Genomic DNA, 18,860 nt, shown 5'->3' with positions numbered 1-18,860 from the left:
GAAATAGAAGTTTATCCTGTTTTTCAGACTCATCTGCTTTTGTAAATATCAGGGTTTGTATGTTGCATAACTTAATCCTGGACAGCTGGGTTCAATGTAATGTAGACTGGAATCAAAGGTCATACGACAACCGTGAAGGACGTGTCTTTCATTTATTTGGTCATTTATTTGTGTAATTCATCTCTTGACTCAGACATTTGTTCACTGCTTAAGTATAAAAGGTGCTATAATTTTATGTCAGTTAAAGGCCAACCTCATGGTTTCTAAGAAGATATTGTTAGGATTTTAGTTGTGGCACACATAACATTTATAAAACTAAAAAGCATCTGGAAGTTAGTCTGACTTGTACTTAAAACATAAAAATCTTTCAAAATTTGAGCTTGTAGGTATGCTGAAATTTTTATGGGCACTTTAAATTTTTTCTGATTTATAAAAAGTGTCTTTGATTAAAGTAATATATTTGAAAAACAAAACCCAGCGTGGACAGTCAGAAAAGGACTATGGGTTGTTATTGTTAAAAACATATCCTTTCTTTTCAGGTGGAAGTGTTGTATTTTGCAGAAAGTGCTGAAATAACAGGAGTTCGCTCAGAGACCATTTCTGTGCCACAAGAAATAAAAGCATTGCAGCTGTGGAATGAGATAGAAACGCGCCATCCTGGGTAGTTAAAAATTTGCAGAATGTATATGATTAACACTTTTTAATATTTAAAAATGTGTGAGTAAATGATAAAAGTAAAAAGTTAACTTAGATTTCCATGTTTAATGTCCAAAGGATCATTAGTTGTATTTTTTCCTGAAAACTTAAGTTCTAGTATTTAAAAATGCAAAATTCCTTAATAAAGGTTAAAGATATTTTACTTAAAATGCACAGTGAGCTGTGATACTCCCAAAGGGACATGATTATATTTGCTTTTATAATTTACAAAATACTGAAAATGTAGATTCTGCATTTTTGTAACATTAAATGAAACTGTTACGTATTCTGTTAAAAGTGTGTGCTTTAAACTTTGATGTCCTGCCCCTTCTTTAGAGAACTCAAAATAGAAATTTTTAAGATTGAAAGAAAAATGAAAGATAACAGCTGCTGCTGAATTTGAGTTTTTACAATATTTGATTTTTTTCTGGTTCTTGAAAATGTATCATTTTACTGCTGTTGTTCGTACCTCACTGAGCCTTTTTTGAAACAAAATATAAAAGTGGCCTGTTTGAACGTGTTCAAGGTATATTAGTAGTGTCACTTAAATTGTGTGAATGTTTAACTTGGAAGTCTTAGTGCTGTGTAAAAGACAGCCCACAATGTATGTTCATAAAGAAAATTATTCCTTCTTGATTTCATATCTTTAAATGCCCTGATAATCAATGAAACGTAGTGGGGCCTCTTCCTACTTTCCCTTTAACGTTATACCTACTGAGAGGCACCTGGTGTTTTGGAACCTTTCAGGGTATACTTAGTATACTTGTATGCTTAGATGGAAAGCTCCTGGGGAGGGCATGTACTGATTAAGAAATTGTCCTTTTTTTTTTTTTTGACCTGGTCTGAATGTTGTCTCCAGTCTAGTGTTTTTTTGTTTGTTTCTTTAATTCCCCAAGACACCCAACATCCAGTAAAGGGTTGTTAGCAGTTTACTGCATTCTTTGTGGTGAATAAGTATGTTCTTCAGTGGATATATCCTTTCTCTGCAAAATATGAGTTTAATTAGTGATTTTGCAGATGATGCTTCATAAAGTAATATTTATGTAATTTTGATTGCAGCTAGCTGAGGAGATTTGGAGTCTAACAGCATTGATACATCTAATTATACTTTTTTCCCTTCAGATTGGCTGACGTCAGAAATCAGGTGATATTTGCTGTTCGTCAAGAATATGTCGAGCTTGGAGATCAGCTCCTCATCCTTCAATCAGGAGACGAAATTGCCATTATCCCCCCCATTAGTGGAGGATAGTGCTTTTGAGCCACCTGGGTATGTGAGATAGGTTTTTCTTAGCCAGTCTCGTGGAGAAGGATCATACAGATAATAACTTATATATGGTTTCCTTTAACTGTATACTCTTTGTCAGGCTGTCTGTACCAACTCTTGGTAAAGCAGCAACTCTTTATTGGTGCAGATGGACTTATAAATACCTATCATCTCTGCATCAGTTGTGTTGTAAGCAGTTTAATGTCATCTTGATTTGTTCATTCTATTGATTTAACATGGTTTATTGAGATTTTGTGTCGGGCACAGCGCTAGACACTGGAGTTTTAATACTCCTATTTTGCAGGAGGGAGAAGTTAAGAAACTTGTCTAAGATCACATAGCTAATAAGTGGCAGAGCCAACATTTGAACTCAGATTATTATTGGACTCTCTGTGTAGTTTTCCACAAATATGCTTGTTAATACTGGATAATAGCTCTCCTGGGCACAGAGAAATGTAGAAAAATTGCATAGCTGGAAAGTAAAAAGATCACTCTTCCTGAAAAACGCTTACCATTTTCCAGGTATAAAAAACAGCTTTATTATTGCTAGTGGCTCTAGGACCCATGTCATCTTTCCATCTTTCCAAATAAAGTAAGCCATGCCTGAGTAGGATAATGTGTAAGAACATTTCTGTTTTTTTAAATTTAACCCATTATTATTTTTATTTATTTTTTTAACATCTTTATTGGAGTATAATTGCTTTACAATGGTGTGTTAGTTTCTGCTTTATAACAAAGTGAATCAGCTCTACGTATACATATATTCCCATATCCCCTCCCTCTTGCGTCTCCCTCCCACCCTCCCTACCCCACCCCACTAGGTGGTCACAAAGCACCGAGCTCATCTCCCTGTGCTATGTGGCTGCTTCCCACTAACTATCTATTTTACATTTGGTAGTGTATATATGTCCGTGCCACTCTCTCACTTTGTCCCAGCTTACCCTTCCCCCTCCCCGTGTCCTCAAGTCCATTGTGTATGTCTGCGTCTTTTTCCTGTCCTGCCCTTAGGTTCTTCAGAACCTTTTTTTTTTTTTTTTTTAGATTCCATATGTATGTTTTAGCATATGGTATTTGTTTTTCTCTTTCTGACTGACTTCCCTCTGTATGATAGACTCTAGGTCCATCCACCTCACTCCAAATAACTCAATTTCTTTTTTTTTTTCTATGGCTGAGTAATATTCCATTGTATATATGTACCATATCTTCTTTATCCATTCATCCAATGATGGACACTTAGGTTGCTTCCATGTCCTGGCGATTGTAAATAGAGCTGCAATGAACATTGCGGTGCATGACTCTTTTTGAATTATGGTTTTCTCAGGGTATATGCCCAGTAGTGGGATTGCTGGGTTGTATGGTAGTTCTGTTTTTAGTTTTTTAAGGCTCCTTCACACTGAGGAACATTTCTTAGTATGGTCTGGAGAGGCAGACAGAATGAGGCTTAATTTGTCAACTGAGAAATAAATAATGTAGAAATTAATAATCATCCCTAATTGAAAACTCTTATAAGTTAGGAATGAAAGAAAACTTCCTTAATTTGATAGTGTTTTTCTCCAAAATCAAGTAAATATCATATTGGATGACAAAACTTTGGTTTTATTAAAGAAAAGAACAAGCCAAGGATGCTTATTTATTTTTTTCACCCATTTCTTCCCCACTCTTCTGGAGGGTAGTGCCTCAGAAGTGAAGAATAAATATTGTAAAGCCAACTGCCTGGCATTGATAGAGATTGGATTTTCTTAGTCCTATTATTTGGAAATAATAGAATTCGCCATTAGATATGTATCTCAGTTTTATTTGGAAACTGTGGTCACCATATCACCACCATGATATAGAAAAATACTATTGTTTTTGATTTTGTAATTTATTCAGAAAACAATGGGCTGCCATAGGTGTGTGTTTGTGTGTGATGGTTAGAGCTGTTCTTTGGGAAGACTAGGAAGATACTCAGCAACATTGTGTATGATTTGAGTGTGTTTGACAGGGTTTGTAACATGCAGTTTTAGAATCTATGTTATTGTAGAATCAAGTTGTGGGAACTCAGTGTGGTCTGAAGTTCATAGACGATGCTTGGGTTACCTATATCGTATTGCAAGATGAATTGGAAGAAGCTCAGGTGACATGTACAGGAGGTTGAAGCATCTTGGAATCCAGTAGCATCTGAATGGTTTTTTTTCAGTAGCATGGTCCTCTTATCTTAAACACACCTTCCCCAGCCCCCATGCTCTGTCTTAGAACGCTGTTTGTTTCCATAAGTTATCCCTATTTGTAATTCCTATTTATTGCTTTGTTCCTCCTCTAGCATAAGTGCCTGAGCACGGAGCCAGGTCTTTTGTTCCCTGGTCTGTATCCAGTGTGTGGGCTTAGTCTCTGACCCTTAGTGAGTACGAAATAAACGCTTGATGAATGAAATGAGAAGTGCATGGCAAAGGACTTCTACAGCATCTGGTGAATAGGCGTGCAGTCAATTCCTTTATTTCCTCAGCTACTTAACTGAGGTTGTGCCTGATTATGAAATGAACCCAGTTCCTGTGGAGTCATCATTCTGCTTGCCCTCCTTTTTTGGGTAAAGAAAAAGGCAGTTCTGAGTGTGGTGCTTGGTAATCCAGTGGTTAGAGGTGATGTGTGTGTGGATGCAGGAGATAAGACTAGCAATTCCAGAGTTTGGAATGTGTTGGCAAATGAAATAGATTTCATTTTAAGTGATCATGTTAATGGTAAGTTCCTTTTTATATCATGCTTGATTCGTTAGGGATATTTGTAAAATTACTGAGTTTTGCTCGAACTTTACGCTTGCTTATTTTTATCATTCAGATCAAATCATGCCTCCTAACGCATCTAATGTAGAAAAAATATATAAATTGAAACATAGCCTATAAGTTGGGTGTTTTTACTCTAGTACCAATGTTAAGGTTTGGTAATATTTTATTTCCAGGAAAGATATAAATGAAGTTGAAGAGAAATCAAAAGATATAATAAAATTCACATCTGAGCAACTTTCAGTAGATGAAGTCTCACAGCTGGTGATTTCTCCATTCTGTGGTGCAATATCCCTATTTGTAGGTGAGTTGTAATTTTCATAGCATCTATTGACTATACAGGACAGTAGAAATTAGCAGGTGTTCCTCATGTTCAGTGTTAATAGTAAGAGGATTTTAAGATACGGAGCAGTTAGCCAAGATTACCCATGGTGGTGAGTAGAAATTTTTTTAGTTCTTGTTTTGTGTTAGTAATCTTCAAATTAACATATGTTAAAGGCAAAAAAAAAAAAAAGTAGACTAAAAGTCATTATTAGCAGAGAGAATTCTGGTAATCCTGGGAACATAATATTTTCCTTTTAAGGGTCAAATTCTAATTGTTACAGAGGGCATATATACTGGTTTGTCATTTGAATGTTTTCAGTAAACCTGGCTAATCAGTGTCATTTTATTTCCTCATCTTTGTGATGATTATCTTGATTTTCTAATCAAGTTTTTGTGTTTAGAAAATTTCAAAGTAATTTTTATACAAATTGGTATGCTACTTGTCTATTCAAAAATAATCCTTTTTTATTCTATTAGTGTGCTTTTTCTACTGTAGGAAGAAAGCTTATTTTGTAATTTTGTTTTTAATTTTAGGAACTACAAGGAATAACTTCGAAGGGAAAAAAGTCATTAGCTTAGAGTATGAAGCATATCTACCAATGGCAGAAAATGAAGTCAGAAAACTTTGTAGTGACATTAGACAGAAATGGCCAGTCAAACACATAGCAGTGTTCCATCGGCTTGGGTATGATTTCCTTTATCAGTTTAAAAGTTTAAGTGTAGTCGTTTTCCGCCTTTGTACTAATTCTGATTCTGGAATCCTTCATTGGCATCCTGTGTTACCCTGAGAGGGAGGTTTGTTTATCATTCTGGCAGACAGTGCCTTTAAGGCTGCTTGTTACATTGTAACATTTGGAGAATGGCTGATGCTGTAACAAAGTCCAAATGTGCAAGATTCTTTGGCCCTGTGCCCAACAGCCTGTGCTGATGTGTGTTCAAGGCCATGAGACCTTTTCAGAACTGTTTTGTAGTCTGTACCCTGTTTATATGACAGTCTGAGATTGTTTTGATGTAAAAGCCTTTTAAGGTCATTAGATTAGTTTGCTGTTTTGTATCACTAAGAAGAGTGGAGTTCCAGGCTTTGAAAAGAACCCAGCAATGGGACTAAATCTATCATCTATTAGTTATTGGTAACTATAATTTTATTAATGCTATCAATTCTGTTATTTACTATTCATTGCTATTTAATACTTTAAATTCTACCTTATATTCATCATGCGATTAGTTTGTATTTCTAGGCATTACCTGGCACTGTGCCTTGTTTGTTTGATGAGATATTTGTTGAATCAGTGAGGTACTTTTCATCTTGTTGCCCATTCGATAAATTTAGTGGATACATGCTTACAGATTAGTCACAAGCTTGGTACTTCCTGCTAAATGCAACTGGGATGAATTACTGTTTTCTAACTAAATGGATGTTCAGGTAAAACAGAACTGGATATTTAGTTCTAGGAATGCTTCACTGGAATTTTTATTTTTTTTCACATGTCTCGTAGATTTCTTAACATGTAGCTTCAGAGGAGATGATGAATTTTTTCCTTCATTTTGTTAAAGCTTAGTTCCAGTGTCAGAAGCAAGCATTATCATTGCTGTGTCCTCAGCCCATAGGACTGCATCCCTCGAAGCTGTGAGCTATGCCATTGATACTTTAAAAGCCAAGGTGCCCATATGGAAAAAGGTAAGTTAGGAAAATATCTAATTTTGTCTTTGGACATGATTTTTCTCAGGAAATTTTAAAGAACAAGGAAGAAGAGTACATACAGAGTATGTACTTCCCTGACTTTATAGAATCTTGTTTTCTTTTTCTAGGAAATAGGATGTTTATGTAATAATCTCCTTTCCAGGGTTTATTAAGCATGAAAAATATGTGCCCCAAAGAATGCATGGCCTGGAGAAGACCTCAACAAGTGGTAACAGTTAGAATTCCTAGTCTAGAACGTTCCAGTGGTTCATATATGAAGTATTATCCCTTATATTAGAATTCCCTTGAGTTAGAGGGTCTTTCCTTTGGAGAGCAGGAATAATGCATGGCTATGTAGTCACTGGCTAAAATAGAGACTTCTCAAGGCAAAAGAGCCTTCTCCTAGAACTCCTTCATTTTAGGAAAAGAAAAGTGGGATATATTCCCTCCTTGGAGAAAATGCATAGTAAGTGGACTTAAAAAACCTAAGTAGGAAATTCTAGCTTGTTTTCCATCCATACATCAAACCCATCAATAAAAGCAAACAAGTCCCTGCTTAAATAGAGCATTCTGAAGATAGGAAAAGGCCCAGCTCCCTGATTTCTCCCTTGGTGTAGTAACCTCAACAGTGGGATCACTCTGTATTCTCAGAAATGTGTAATTACACTTAAGAGCCTCAAATTGCCCACAACATTGTGGCTGATAGCAAAGCTGAGGAATGGATTCACTGCCCAGTACAGCAGAAGGCCAGAGTGAAGGACCAGTGGTGAGATGAGCAAATTGGACTCTGAACCAGCACCTGTGAAATTTAGTGACCATATTTTCTGGATAAAAACTGAAACCCATTGTTATAAGGGGATACTTAGGGATTAGAGGATAGGATATGTGAAAGGAATCTGTCTTAGTGAAGCTCAGATATCTGGTTGCTTTGCTGTGAACAAGGCTGCCACAATTTTGATAGACCATGAGACCCTGGAGAGAGCAAGGTAGGAAAAGTATTCCAGAATGAATTGTGAGCCTGGCTGGAAGAGATTCTTTGCCTTGGAGCAAAGAATGGACAGCCAGCTGACAAAGTAGATGAGACGGTAGGCCCCCCAAATAAGGGAGTGGGTAGGAGTTGGGGGTATACTCATTGTGGTGCTTCAAGAACTGGCTGGGCTTTCTATTTACTTCTCTGTGTGTAGAGGGTGGGAGGGTGTACAGGTGTTCAGAGGATAATTGAATTTGGATTTCCACCCCTGCAGAAATAGAACCTGACTAGAGAGTGAGAAGAGAAAGTGATATATTCTTATTCCCCTTCTGTCCAAAAATTATCTGAATTCTAGTCTGGTTCTGGTTTCAGCCTGTGCTTTGAGATCATCTGTGATACAGGCAAGGGATGGGCAGGTGGGTAGGGCACGCACTTACAGGGTGTTTGCCAACAGCACGCAGCTCAGACCTGTTTAGGAACCTTTGGGGTGGTCTGTTAATTTCAAAGCTAATGGAAATACCCCTTTGGCCTTTGGAAACGCATATTTAGAAATGTGGAAGTAGTAGGTGTGTCTGGAAAGAAAAAAGTGTTGAAAGACCTTCCATCTTCCGTACATAACCTTGCCCAGGCTGTCTCCTGTCATGATCCCAAGTGGAATTAATTGTTTATTCCTTTCTGTGTTTGCCCCTTGTCTTGTTAAGGCTTCTTATCTGTCGTTTCTCCTACTTGACTGAGTCCTTGAGTGTAGGGAGCACGTTTATTCCTTTGTTTGCTCTTAATGCCTTATGCAAATGGCCATTGGATTGTTAAAAGAGGAGCAGATATAAATAGTTGTGATGTTCATTTGCCTGATTTATTCAGATATATTTGCATTTATTAAAATGCTCTCCTTTAAATTGTTATTATCGTTCTGCTTTTTAGGAAATGTATGAAGAATCATCATCATCTTGGAAAAGAAACAAAGAATGCTTTTGGGCAACCGATGATTAAACCACTTAGGTTTTTAGAGTCTTAGAATTTGAACTTGGTAAATTCTTTGATCATGTTTTGATTTTTCTTCTCCAGAAGATAGTTTACTGAACATAAACTCTTATGTTACACCAGTGGAACAAGAGAGAAAAAAATAAATAAATGAGTGTTCAGGATGAGGGCTTATTCAGGAACTAGAGATAGAGGAAAGAAAGGCTTTAGGGAAAAAATGGAAGAATAATTTAAATTTAAGGAAAGATGCCTGTGGTAGACATATTATTCTATGACTAAGCTCTAACTGTAACTTGACTCACATTGAGGTGTGGCCCCTCCTCAGTGACTGTCTCAGAGGCTGCCCCCAACCCCCTACGCCCAGTGATATCATTGGTGTCAGGGATGCGTTTTGGGAATGTAGGCAGAACTGGAAGGTGTAAAAAGTCCTTATCGGTTACTCTTGGTATGATATATTTTTAGAATTTATATATTTTTAAAATAAGCTAAATAAACATGATTTTAAAAGTTTAAAAGCAATATCCTGTTTTTAAAAATTCAGTGATAACACCTAAGATTCATCATATGAAGCTTTCTAGTATTTCAGAATCAATAATCTTACCATAATACTTATATTTTATTAGTTATTAGTATTGTATCAATATATAAATTAGCATAAAATTGTAAAACAAGGCAGACTAGCAGCAAGGGTGCTTTGTGTTATAATGTTAGTTATAAAATTGTACCCACAACCAATTAAAAGGGGAAATTATATGATTATTTGGTAAAGTATTTTCAGATAGTTTTTTTTAGCTTAAGCAACATTATCATTAATAAAGTTATGTTTTCTGCAAAATCTTTATACTAAATAATGGTCCAGTTTTTGCTTGGTCGACCTATATACTATCTTGGTAGATCTTAGTATATAAGTTCCATATAGTTCTTTTTTTTTTAATTGAAGTATTGTTGACTTATAATATTTTGTTAGTTTTATGTGTACAGCATAGTGATTTGGGGGTTTTTGCATAATATATTCCATTATAGGTTATGACAAGATTTTGGTATAATTCCCTATGCTGTACAGTAAATCCTTGTTTCTTATCTGTTTTATGTATAGTAGTTCGTATCTGTTAATCCCATACTCGTAATCTGTCCTTCCCCTTCATCCTCTCCCCTTTGGTAAACATAAGTTTGTTTTCTATGTCTGTGAGTGTTTCTGTTTTGTATATAGATTCATTTGTGTTATTTTTTTAGATTCCATATATAAGTGATATCATATAGCATTTGTCTTTCTCTGTCTGACTTATTTCACTAAGCATAAGATTCCATAAATCCATCCATGTTGCTGCAAATGGTGATTTTGTTTTTTGTGTGTGGTGAGTAATATTCCACTGTGTGTGTATGTGTGTATATGTCACATCTTCTTAAGCCAGTCATCTGTTGGGTTGCTTCCCTGTCTTGGCTATTATGTAATAAATAGTGCTGCTGTGAACATTGTGGTGCATGTATCTTTTCGAATTAGAGTTTTCATGTTTTCTGGATATATACCCAGGAGTGGAATTGCTCAATCATGTGGTACTTCTATTTTTAGTTTTTTAAGGAACCTCCATACTGTTTTCCATAGTGGCTGCACCAGTTTACATTACCACCAACAGTGTTCAAGCGTTCCTCTTTCTCCACATCCTCTCCAGTATTTATTACTTGTAGACTGTTCGATGATAGCTATTCTGACTGTGATAACTCAGTGAGGTGATACCTCATTGTGGTTTTGATTTGCATTTCTTTAATAATTAATGGTGTTTCATGTGCTTGTTAGTCATCTGTATATCTTCTTTCGAAAAGTGTCTATTTGGGTCTTCTGCCCAATTTTTGATTGGGTCATTTGTTTTTTCGATATTATATGAGCTGTTTATAAATATACTTTTGATATTAACACCTTGTCAGTTGCATCATTGCAAATATTTTCTCTCATTACGTAGGTTTTCATTTTGTTGATGGTTTCCTTTGTTGTGCAAGAGCTTTTAACTTTCATTAGGTCCCATTTGTTTATTTTTATTTCTTTTGCCTTGGGAGACCTAAGAAAATAATTGCTGAGATTTATGTCAAAAAATATTTTGCCTATGTTTTCTTTTAGGAGTTTTATGGTGTCATGTCGTATATTTAGGTCTTTAAACCATTTTGAGTTTATTTTTGTATATGGTGTGAGGGAATATTCTAATTTCATTGTTTTACATATAGCTGTCCAGCTTTTGCAACACCACTTGTTGAAGAGATTGTCTTTTCTCTATTGTACATTCTTGTCTCCTTTGTTGTGGATTAACTGACCATAGGTGTGTGGGTTTCTTTCTGCGCTCTCTATTTTGTTCCATTGATCTATTTGTGTGTATTTGTGCCAGTACCATGCTGTTTTGAGTACTGTAGCTTTGTAGTATAGTCTGAAGTCTGGAAGGGTTATACCTCCAGCTTTGTTCTTTTTTCTCAGGATTGGTTTAGCAGTTCTGGGTCTTTTGTGGTTCCTTATAAATTTTAGGGTTTTTTTGTTCTAATTCTGTGAAAAATGTCATGGGTATTTTGATAGGGATCGCACTAAATCTGTAGATTGCTTTGAATGATTTTTTTTTTTTTTTGTATTTCTGTGGTATCAGTTGTTACTTCTCCTCTTTCATTTATTATTTTGTTTGTTTGAGTCCTCTCTCATTTCTTCCTGGTGAGCCTGCCTAGAGGTTTGTCACTTTTGTTTATCTTTAAAAAAAAAACCAGCTCTTGGTTTTATTGATCTTTTCTATTGTTTTTGATCTCTATTTTATTTATTCCCTCTCTGATCTTTATTATTTCCTTCCTTATGTTGACTTTGAGCTTTGTTTGTTTTTCTTCTAATTCTTTTAGGTGATAAGTATTTATTTGAGATTTTCCTTGTTTCTTGAGGAAGGCTTGTATCACTATGAACTTCCCTCTTAGAACTGCTTTTACTGTATCCCATAAATCTTGTAAGGTTGTTTTCATTGTTGTTTTTCTTCAGGTATTTTCTTACTTCTTCTCTGATTTCGTCATTGACTCACTGTTTTTTTTAAAAGCATGTTGTTTAGTCTCCATATCTTTGTGTTTTTCTCGTTTTTCTTTCTGTAGCTCATTTCTAGTTTTATACCATTATGTTCATAAAAGATGCTTGATATAATTTCTACCGCCTTAAATTTTTCAAGGCTGTTTTGTGTCCTAGTATGTGGTCCAGCCAAGAGAACATTCCATGCATGCTTAAAAAGAATGTGTTTTCTGCTTTTTTTTTTTTGGATGTAGTGTCCTATACATATCAGTTAAGTCCAGCAGGTCGTTTGTGTCATTTAGGACCTCTGTTGCCTTATTGATTTTCTGTCTGGATGATCAGTCCTTTGATGTCAGTGGGCTGTTAAAGTCTCCTACTGTTACTGTGTTCCTGTCAATTGCCCCCTTTATGTCTGTTAGTATTTGCTTTATATAGTTAGGTGCTCCTGTATTGGGTGTGTATATGTTAACAAGTGTAATATCCTTTTCTTGTATTGATCCCTTTATTATTATATAATACCCTCCTTTGTCTTTTCTTATGGCCTTTGTTTGATTTTTTTAAAAATTTATTTATTTTATTTATTTTTGGGTGCGTTGGATCTTTGTTGCTGTGGGCGGGCTTTCTCTTGTTGCAGCGAGCAGGCTTCTCATTGCAGTGGCTTCTCTTGTTGCAGAGCACAGGTTCTAGGCGCACGGGCTTCAGTGGTTGTGGCTCGTGGGCTCTAGAGCGCAGGCTTAGTAGTTGTGGTGCGCGGGCTTAGTTGCTCCGCGGCATGTGGGATCTTCCCGGACCAGGGCTCGAACCCATGTCCCCTGCATTGGCAGGTAGATTCCCAACCACTGCGCCACCAGGGAAGCCCCTGGCCTTTGTTTTAAAGTCTATTTTGTCTGATATGAGTATTGCTACCCCCAGCTTCTTGTCATTTCCATTTGTATGAAATATCTTTTTCCATCCTTTCACTTTCAGTCTGGTATGTCTTTTGCCCTGAAGTGAGTCTCTTTTAGGCAGCATATTGCAGTTTCTCGTTCTTTTATACAATAGCCACTCTATGTCTTTTGATTAGAGCATTTAGTCCATTGACATTTAAGGTAATTATTGATGTGTATATACTTATTGCCATTTTATTCCTTGTTTTCCAGTTCTACTTTATTCTTTTTCATTTTGTGGTTTGGTGAGTTTCTTTTGTAGTATGCTTGAGTTCCTTTCTTTTTGCTTTTTTGTGAATCTGTTGTATGTTTTTGATTTGTGGTTACCATGGGGTTCATGTATGTTGATCCATAACTATATCTACTTGCTTTAAACTAAGTTATTCAAGTCCAAACACATTCTAAAAGATCTATATTTTTTACTCCCCTCCTCCACATTTTGTGATCAAAATCACAAAATGTGGAGGAGGGGCGTAAGAACTATATAAGCAGTAAAAGAATAAGCATAAAGACGTAAAATAGTAGTTATAATCGCTTTTACATTTTCTGTTTGTTTTTTAATCTATGTACTGATTTATTTAAGTGATCTTCAATCCTTACTTTATATTTGCCTTTCCTATTGGTATTTTCCCTTTCCTATAGATTCTTTTTTTCCATTTAGAGAAGACCCTTCAGTATTTTTTATAGTGTAGGTTTAGTATTGCTGAATTTTTTTAGTTTTTGCTTGTCTGAGAAATTCTCTGTTTCTCCTTCTATTCTAAGTGATAGTCTTGTCGGATAGAGTATCACAGGTTGCAGGTTTTACCCTTTCAGGAATTTGTATATGTCATGCCACTCCCTTCTGGTCTGCAAAGTTTCTGCAGAGAAATCAGCTTATGATGTTGGGTGGGGGGTTCCCTCATAACTGACTCTGTTTTTCTCTCATTACCTTTAGAATCCTCTCTTTATCTTTAACTTTTGCCATTTTAACTATGACATGTCTTGGTGTGGGTCTCTTTGAGTTCATCTTGTTTGGGAACCTCCATGCTTCTGGTACCTGGATATCTGTTTCCTTCTTCAGGTTTGGGAATTTTTCAGCCATAATTTCTTTAAGTACATTTTTGGTCCCCTTCTCTCTTTTTTCTCCTTCTGGAACCCCTGTTATGTGTAGGTTGGCCTGTTCTATATTATCCCATAGATCTCATATGGTGCTTTCATGTTTTTAAATTTTTCATTCTGTCTGCTGTTCTGATTGGGTGATTTCCATTATTCCATCTTCCAGATCACTTATTCGTTCTCCTGTGTCATTTAGTTGTCTATTCATTGCTTCTGGATTGTTTTTCATCTACGAGATTGAATTATCTATTTTTGATTGGTTCATCTTTAGGGTTTCTAGTTCCTTCTTAATGTGTTCTGTGTTTATAGCAATAATCTGTCTTAATTCAGTTAGTATTTTTATTACCAACTTTTTAGACTCAGGGTCTGGTAGACTGATGAACTCTGTTTCATTATTTATTCTTTCAGGGAATTCCTCTCTTTTAATTGGTGCTACTTCCCCTGCCTTTTCATTTTACTTAACTTTCTCTGTCTCTATGAACTTAGGAGAAAGTTATCTATTTTGGTCTTGAAGGGGTGTTTTTATGTGGGAGCACCCCTGTGTAGACTGTGTGTGTCCAAAGTCTTGGGTGTAGGGGCTGGTTTTGATATGGACGCCAGCCACGTCTTCCCTCAGAGTGTGCTGGCCACTATCACGTTGATAGGGGGTGTGGTTGGTGTCGGAGGATCTAAAGCCTGTGCAGGGTGTGAGGCAGGACTTCCTCTCTGCCCTGTGGCCATCACCACACTGATAAGGGTGGAGTCTGACCCCCAGTTGCTGGAATAGAAGCTCTGAGGGTCAGGCTCAATCAGGCTCCCTTCCCCTTGAGTGTGTGCTCTGCCCCAGAGGAGGGGAGTGCTGAAGCAAGTGAGAGGACCGAGGTGGTGTCTGTGTAGGTGTCTGTGGCTCTGCTCACACACAGCCCAAGGTTCCGTCTCTTCCCCCATTGTGTTTGTCCCAGATCTAGTGCAGGGCTGTGGCTTGGAGTGGGTGGGGCCGGAGCGTTTGCTAAGCTGGGGCTGGAGGTTGGGGCGTGTGGCTGCAGGAATTGAGGTGGCTGTTCTGCCACCAGAGGTCTGGGCTGCCTCAGTGGCAGTCTTCCCAGGACCTGTCTGCCCCAGATCCAGTGCCAGGTTGTGGAGTGGGTGGGGCCAGGGTGCTTGCTCGGGCGGGAGACTGACTGCAGCGTGCTCCGGTGGCACTGCCTGTGCATGTGCTTACAGTGGCCGTTGCTGCCCCACCTGGATCACCCCTGGACCCCCGGACTGTCTCTGCATAGCAAGAATGAATCTTTTCCCAGGGTCCGGCTGGCTGAGCTCTTGTGCCAAGATGTGATGTGGAGTGAGCAGGGCCCAGGGTGTTCACCCTGCTTGGACTGGGGAGTGCAGCGAGGCGGCAGCCACCGGTGCAAGGCCCTCTCCACCCTGATTGTTGGCAAGCCAGCACGCGTGCACTCCTCAAGAACAGAGTTTAGGCTTCTCCAGCCCTTCTGTCTGCCCCAGCAGTTTTCCCAGCAACCAACCAGGCAGGACCCCGGGACTGGGATGCCCAGTCTGTGGCTCAGCCTGCTCGCACCCCAGGAGGAGGGTTCACCTGTGCGGACCTTATCTTCCTTTCAGATCCCTTCCACGGGCGGAGGCCCCAACTTTATGCTTCTTTTCCATCCTACCCAGTTATGTGGAAATCTTTCTTGCCATTTCAGTTGTATAGGAGTTCTTTTGCCAAGTTTCCAGTTGGTTTTCTGTGTGAATTGTTCCACATGTAGATGTATTTTGATATGTTTGTCAGGGGAGGTGAGCTCCATGTCCTCCTACTTTGGCATCTTGATCTGACCTCCATATAGTTTTTAAAGTAATAATATATTGGCATAATTTTGGGCAGTTGACATCATCATAAAATTTTCATTATGCATTTTGGGAACAAAGACTTATACTTTCACACCCAAAGATTTTTTTTTCAGTAACATCACTAGTTACATCTAGTGAAGCATTTTTTACCTAAGGAATTCATTTATTCAACAAATACTGAATGCCTGTTCTGCGCCAGGCACCCACCAGTGGTCTTTGTCTGCCAATTTTAGATACCATGGGGAAGATCCTGCATCCTGTCTTTGGCTGGGACCTATGGAACAGCCTTATGGACACTAGGAATCTCCTGCTTATTTGGTGTTTATTCCTTCACCTATTCAGACATTGGACCAGAAGAATCGTGGGAAGGCTGACAAATCCTCCACCAACTATTCCTTTACTGAGATGGGGTTGTCTGCCTGGTCTCAACCTTACCCTTTCTGAATCCATTGCCTGCCTCCCTCCCACCAAACTTTGTCCTGCTCCTGTTTGAGAACAGGGGCTGGTGGTTGGACGACAGTCAGTTACATTCTGTGTGAAAGCACAGTATCATGAGATTACTGGGCCACCAGATACTCCCGGGATTTTGCACCCATGTTGTTCATATGTTGTTTATTATGTCATATATGTCTGTATGAGGTATATGTGGATTTCAGGATTTTTCTACTCAAATATTTAGAGGATCTTTATTGATGGTAATTAAATATTTAAAGAACATAAAGTATTCTCTATGCATGTTTTATTAAAGAATCATGTCTTAATTTTGAGTAGGTTTTGTTCTAAGTCAGGAACACAGACTATTATGCTTTTAAGTCTCCAGTACAGAGGTTAAGGAGTTAATCTGGGGCATGCTAAAACTGGGATGGAACATCTCTGACAGTTTTTAGCGCATTGCACTGGATTTAAATAGGGTCTTTGATCCCCAGTTTCTTAGGTGTGGCAGTGTTAATTGGTGGTGAGGTAATAAGGGGCTAGCATCACTTTGACACAGCCTTTTTATACCTGTAACTTAGTTGCTTCACTAATTAGAATAGTAACCTAAAAAAATCGGCCTTTAAGTGGATTGTAATGTTTAAAGTCACTTTGGAACTGTGGCTTTGTATGACAGCCTATGTAAATTCACCCAAGAAGTAGGAAACTCAGATTACTTGTGTTTCAAGTTTTTTAACAGGTAGCAAAATTTAAAGGATTTTATCTTTGAATGAAAGTAATAGCAGATGGTCAACAAATGAAGTGTTTTGGGATTTTGTGGATATTTTTGTCCTTTAGATATGATGTTGAGCCACTGTATTCTCAGCATGTTTTGAGAAATAGTGATTAAGGAGCCAGAAGTTTGAATCTTGATCTTAGATCCCTGAATGAACCTACTGGAGAATTAGAAAACAATTCCTGGATATCTTTTGAATCCACTCATTTCTTTTTTCCGCTGCTACATTTGTCATCCAAGCCACCACTCCATTTCTCTTGGACTGTTGCTGTGGCCTGGTGACAGTCCCCCTTCCTTCTCCCACTTAGGTCACTTCATCATCCTACTTGAACCTTCTGATAGGTAATCACATCCTAGAACTTCAGTGTTCTCACCATGACCTACAGCCTACATGATCGGGCTCCTGCCTGCCCCTCTCACCTCCTCTCTTGCACCAGGCTCCCTGCTTTGCTATGGTGCCTTGTGGCAGGCTTATTCTCCCTAAGAGTCCTTGCCAGTCTCTTTGTCTAGAATGCCCTTCCTCCAGGAATTCCTATAGTCTGCTTCCTCACTTTATTTCCTCACTTCCTCCCTAATTAAGTGTCACCTCCTCAGAGAGCCTTCTCTGACTACCCTATTTAAAACTGGATTCCTGTTCCCTTCCCTTGCTCTACTTTATATCTTGCAGTGGCACTTAACCACTACCTCATGTACTCCATCTGTTCGTTTATCTCCATCACTAGACTGTCAGCTTCCTGAGGCCAGGGATTTTTTGTCTCCGTCACCACAGTGTCTAACCATGACATGCACTCAAGAGTGCTCAGAAGTTCTGCCCGTGTTAAGTATTGTGTGTGTAGTTGTAGTGCTTACAGATGTGTAAAAGTATCTGGCTAGATGAATGAGTGGATAGGTGCAGCTTTTTCTTCTGCACTCTCTTCCTCACTCCCATCCTGCAATGTCTCTCCTACATAGTTCCTGAGCACCTAGCTGTAGTAAAGGCCTCTCTTAAGGCAGTAATGATTTGTGTGGTGTAGTTAGGTAGCTCACCCAGCAGAGGGCAGTAGAGCTAGGGCTATAGTAAGAACAACTTGAGTGAGCTTTTTACCTTCATTTTGCACAGAATCAAGAAGTTCAGTTTAGTCAGTAGCCTTTTTCTTTTAGTTAGGTTGGAGTGGTCCTAAGATGAAAATCAGTCCCTCCTTTTGAATAAGATTATTTCCAATCTTTAATTGGTATCTTAATTTAAAATATTAAAGGATTATGATAGGATGAGGAATTTTTTTTAAATGTTCTGTGTAGTTTTTAAAAGATGATATAGAATGAATAAAAGGAATTACTTTTTAAAAATACATAAATATAAAACTTCCGATTTGGGACAGAATGGTAGATTTGATACAGGTCTTTAACCTACTCTGTGACAATCCAAAGAAAAATGAATGTTCTTTTTCTTCAGAGTTGTATTTTAATGTACGAAGCATACCAGATACGCTTACTGGTGGTGGTTCTGCAATCAGCTGCCCTCATGATGTGCTTCACCAGAACTGAGATGGGCCAAACTGAGGAAGGCACGTGGGAGTTCACCTGGTAGGAATTGGAGGTGTTTGTGCATAGGTGTGAAAGGCGACACGTACCCAGCAACCTTTGCACTGATGTGCCAGCTATAGAATGAGGGCCAGTCTACGAGCCTGATATGTATCTTGTTTTATAATTTCAGCACGTTCATCTCAGCATATTTAATCCTTCAGATATAAACCCTCTAGCTCACTATTAAAATTTTTTTAAAAACTATGCAGGTGACTACTCATATAGGCTGCAGCGGTTTGACCGATTTTTTTTTCTATACCAAGCACATATTTATATCTAGAGGTAAGTTGTGCTTTAGAGTAGTGTTTCTCAAACTTTAACATAATATGAATCATCTGGTGATCTTAAACTTCCAATTGGAATTCAGTTCTGTGTGGCAGCTGAGATCTGCATTTTGTAACAGCCTCCAGGTGATGCAGCGCTGCCTACCCATCGACCACATTGTGAGGAGCAAGCCTTTACACCTAGTCTCTAAGCTATGAAGGCGGTTTAAGGTTCCTGCAAAAGCATCCTTGTGGCCACTGCTACTGGCGGAAGAGGTTAGATAC

The 18,860-nt window shown here is 38.1% G+C and overlaps 1 protein-coding gene across 1 annotated transcript; it reads left to right on the top strand.

The window, feature by feature from the left end:
- The first annotated feature begins 539 nt into the window (after window positions 1-539).
- Window positions 540-18,516, top strand: MOCS2 (molybdenum cofactor synthesis 2). The gene is made up of 7 exons (XM_060295764.1): window positions 540-661; window positions 1,819-1,963; window positions 4,896-5,023; window positions 5,578-5,728; window positions 6,598-6,721; window positions 8,616-8,721; window positions 18,182-18,516. The coding sequence occupies exons 2-6, from the start codon at window positions 1,866-1,868 to the stop codon at window positions 8,682-8,684; spliced, it is 570 nt and encodes a 189-aa protein (XP_060151747.1). The 5' UTR covers window positions 540-661; window positions 1,819-1,865; the 3' UTR covers window positions 8,685-8,721; window positions 18,182-18,516.
- The last annotated feature ends 344 nt before the right edge of the window (window positions 18,517-18,860 follow it).

The sequence above is a fragment of the Globicephala melas genome, chromosome 3 (assembly GCF_963455315.2).
Source record: "Globicephala melas chromosome 3, mGloMel1.2, whole genome shotgun sequence".
NCBI lineage: Eukaryota > Metazoa > Chordata > Mammalia > Artiodactyla > Delphinidae > Globicephala > Globicephala melas.
This window is presented reverse-complemented; position numbering and strand designations above follow the sequence as displayed.

Bases quoted from the DNA above. Each gene is read 5' to 3' on its own strand.
- MOCS2 (XM_060295764.1), top strand. From the start codon at position 1,866: ATGTCGAGCTTGGAGATCAGCTCCTCATCCTTCAATCAGGAGACGAAA. The intron at 5,729-6,597 runs GTATGATTTCCT...ATTTTGTTAAAG, and splicing joins GCAGTGTTCCATCGGCTTGG to CTTAGTTCCAGTGTCAGAAG. The intron at 6,722-8,615 runs GTAAGTTAGGAA...TCTGCTTTTTAG, and splicing joins AGGTGCCCATATGGAAAAAG to GAAATGTATGAAGAATCATC.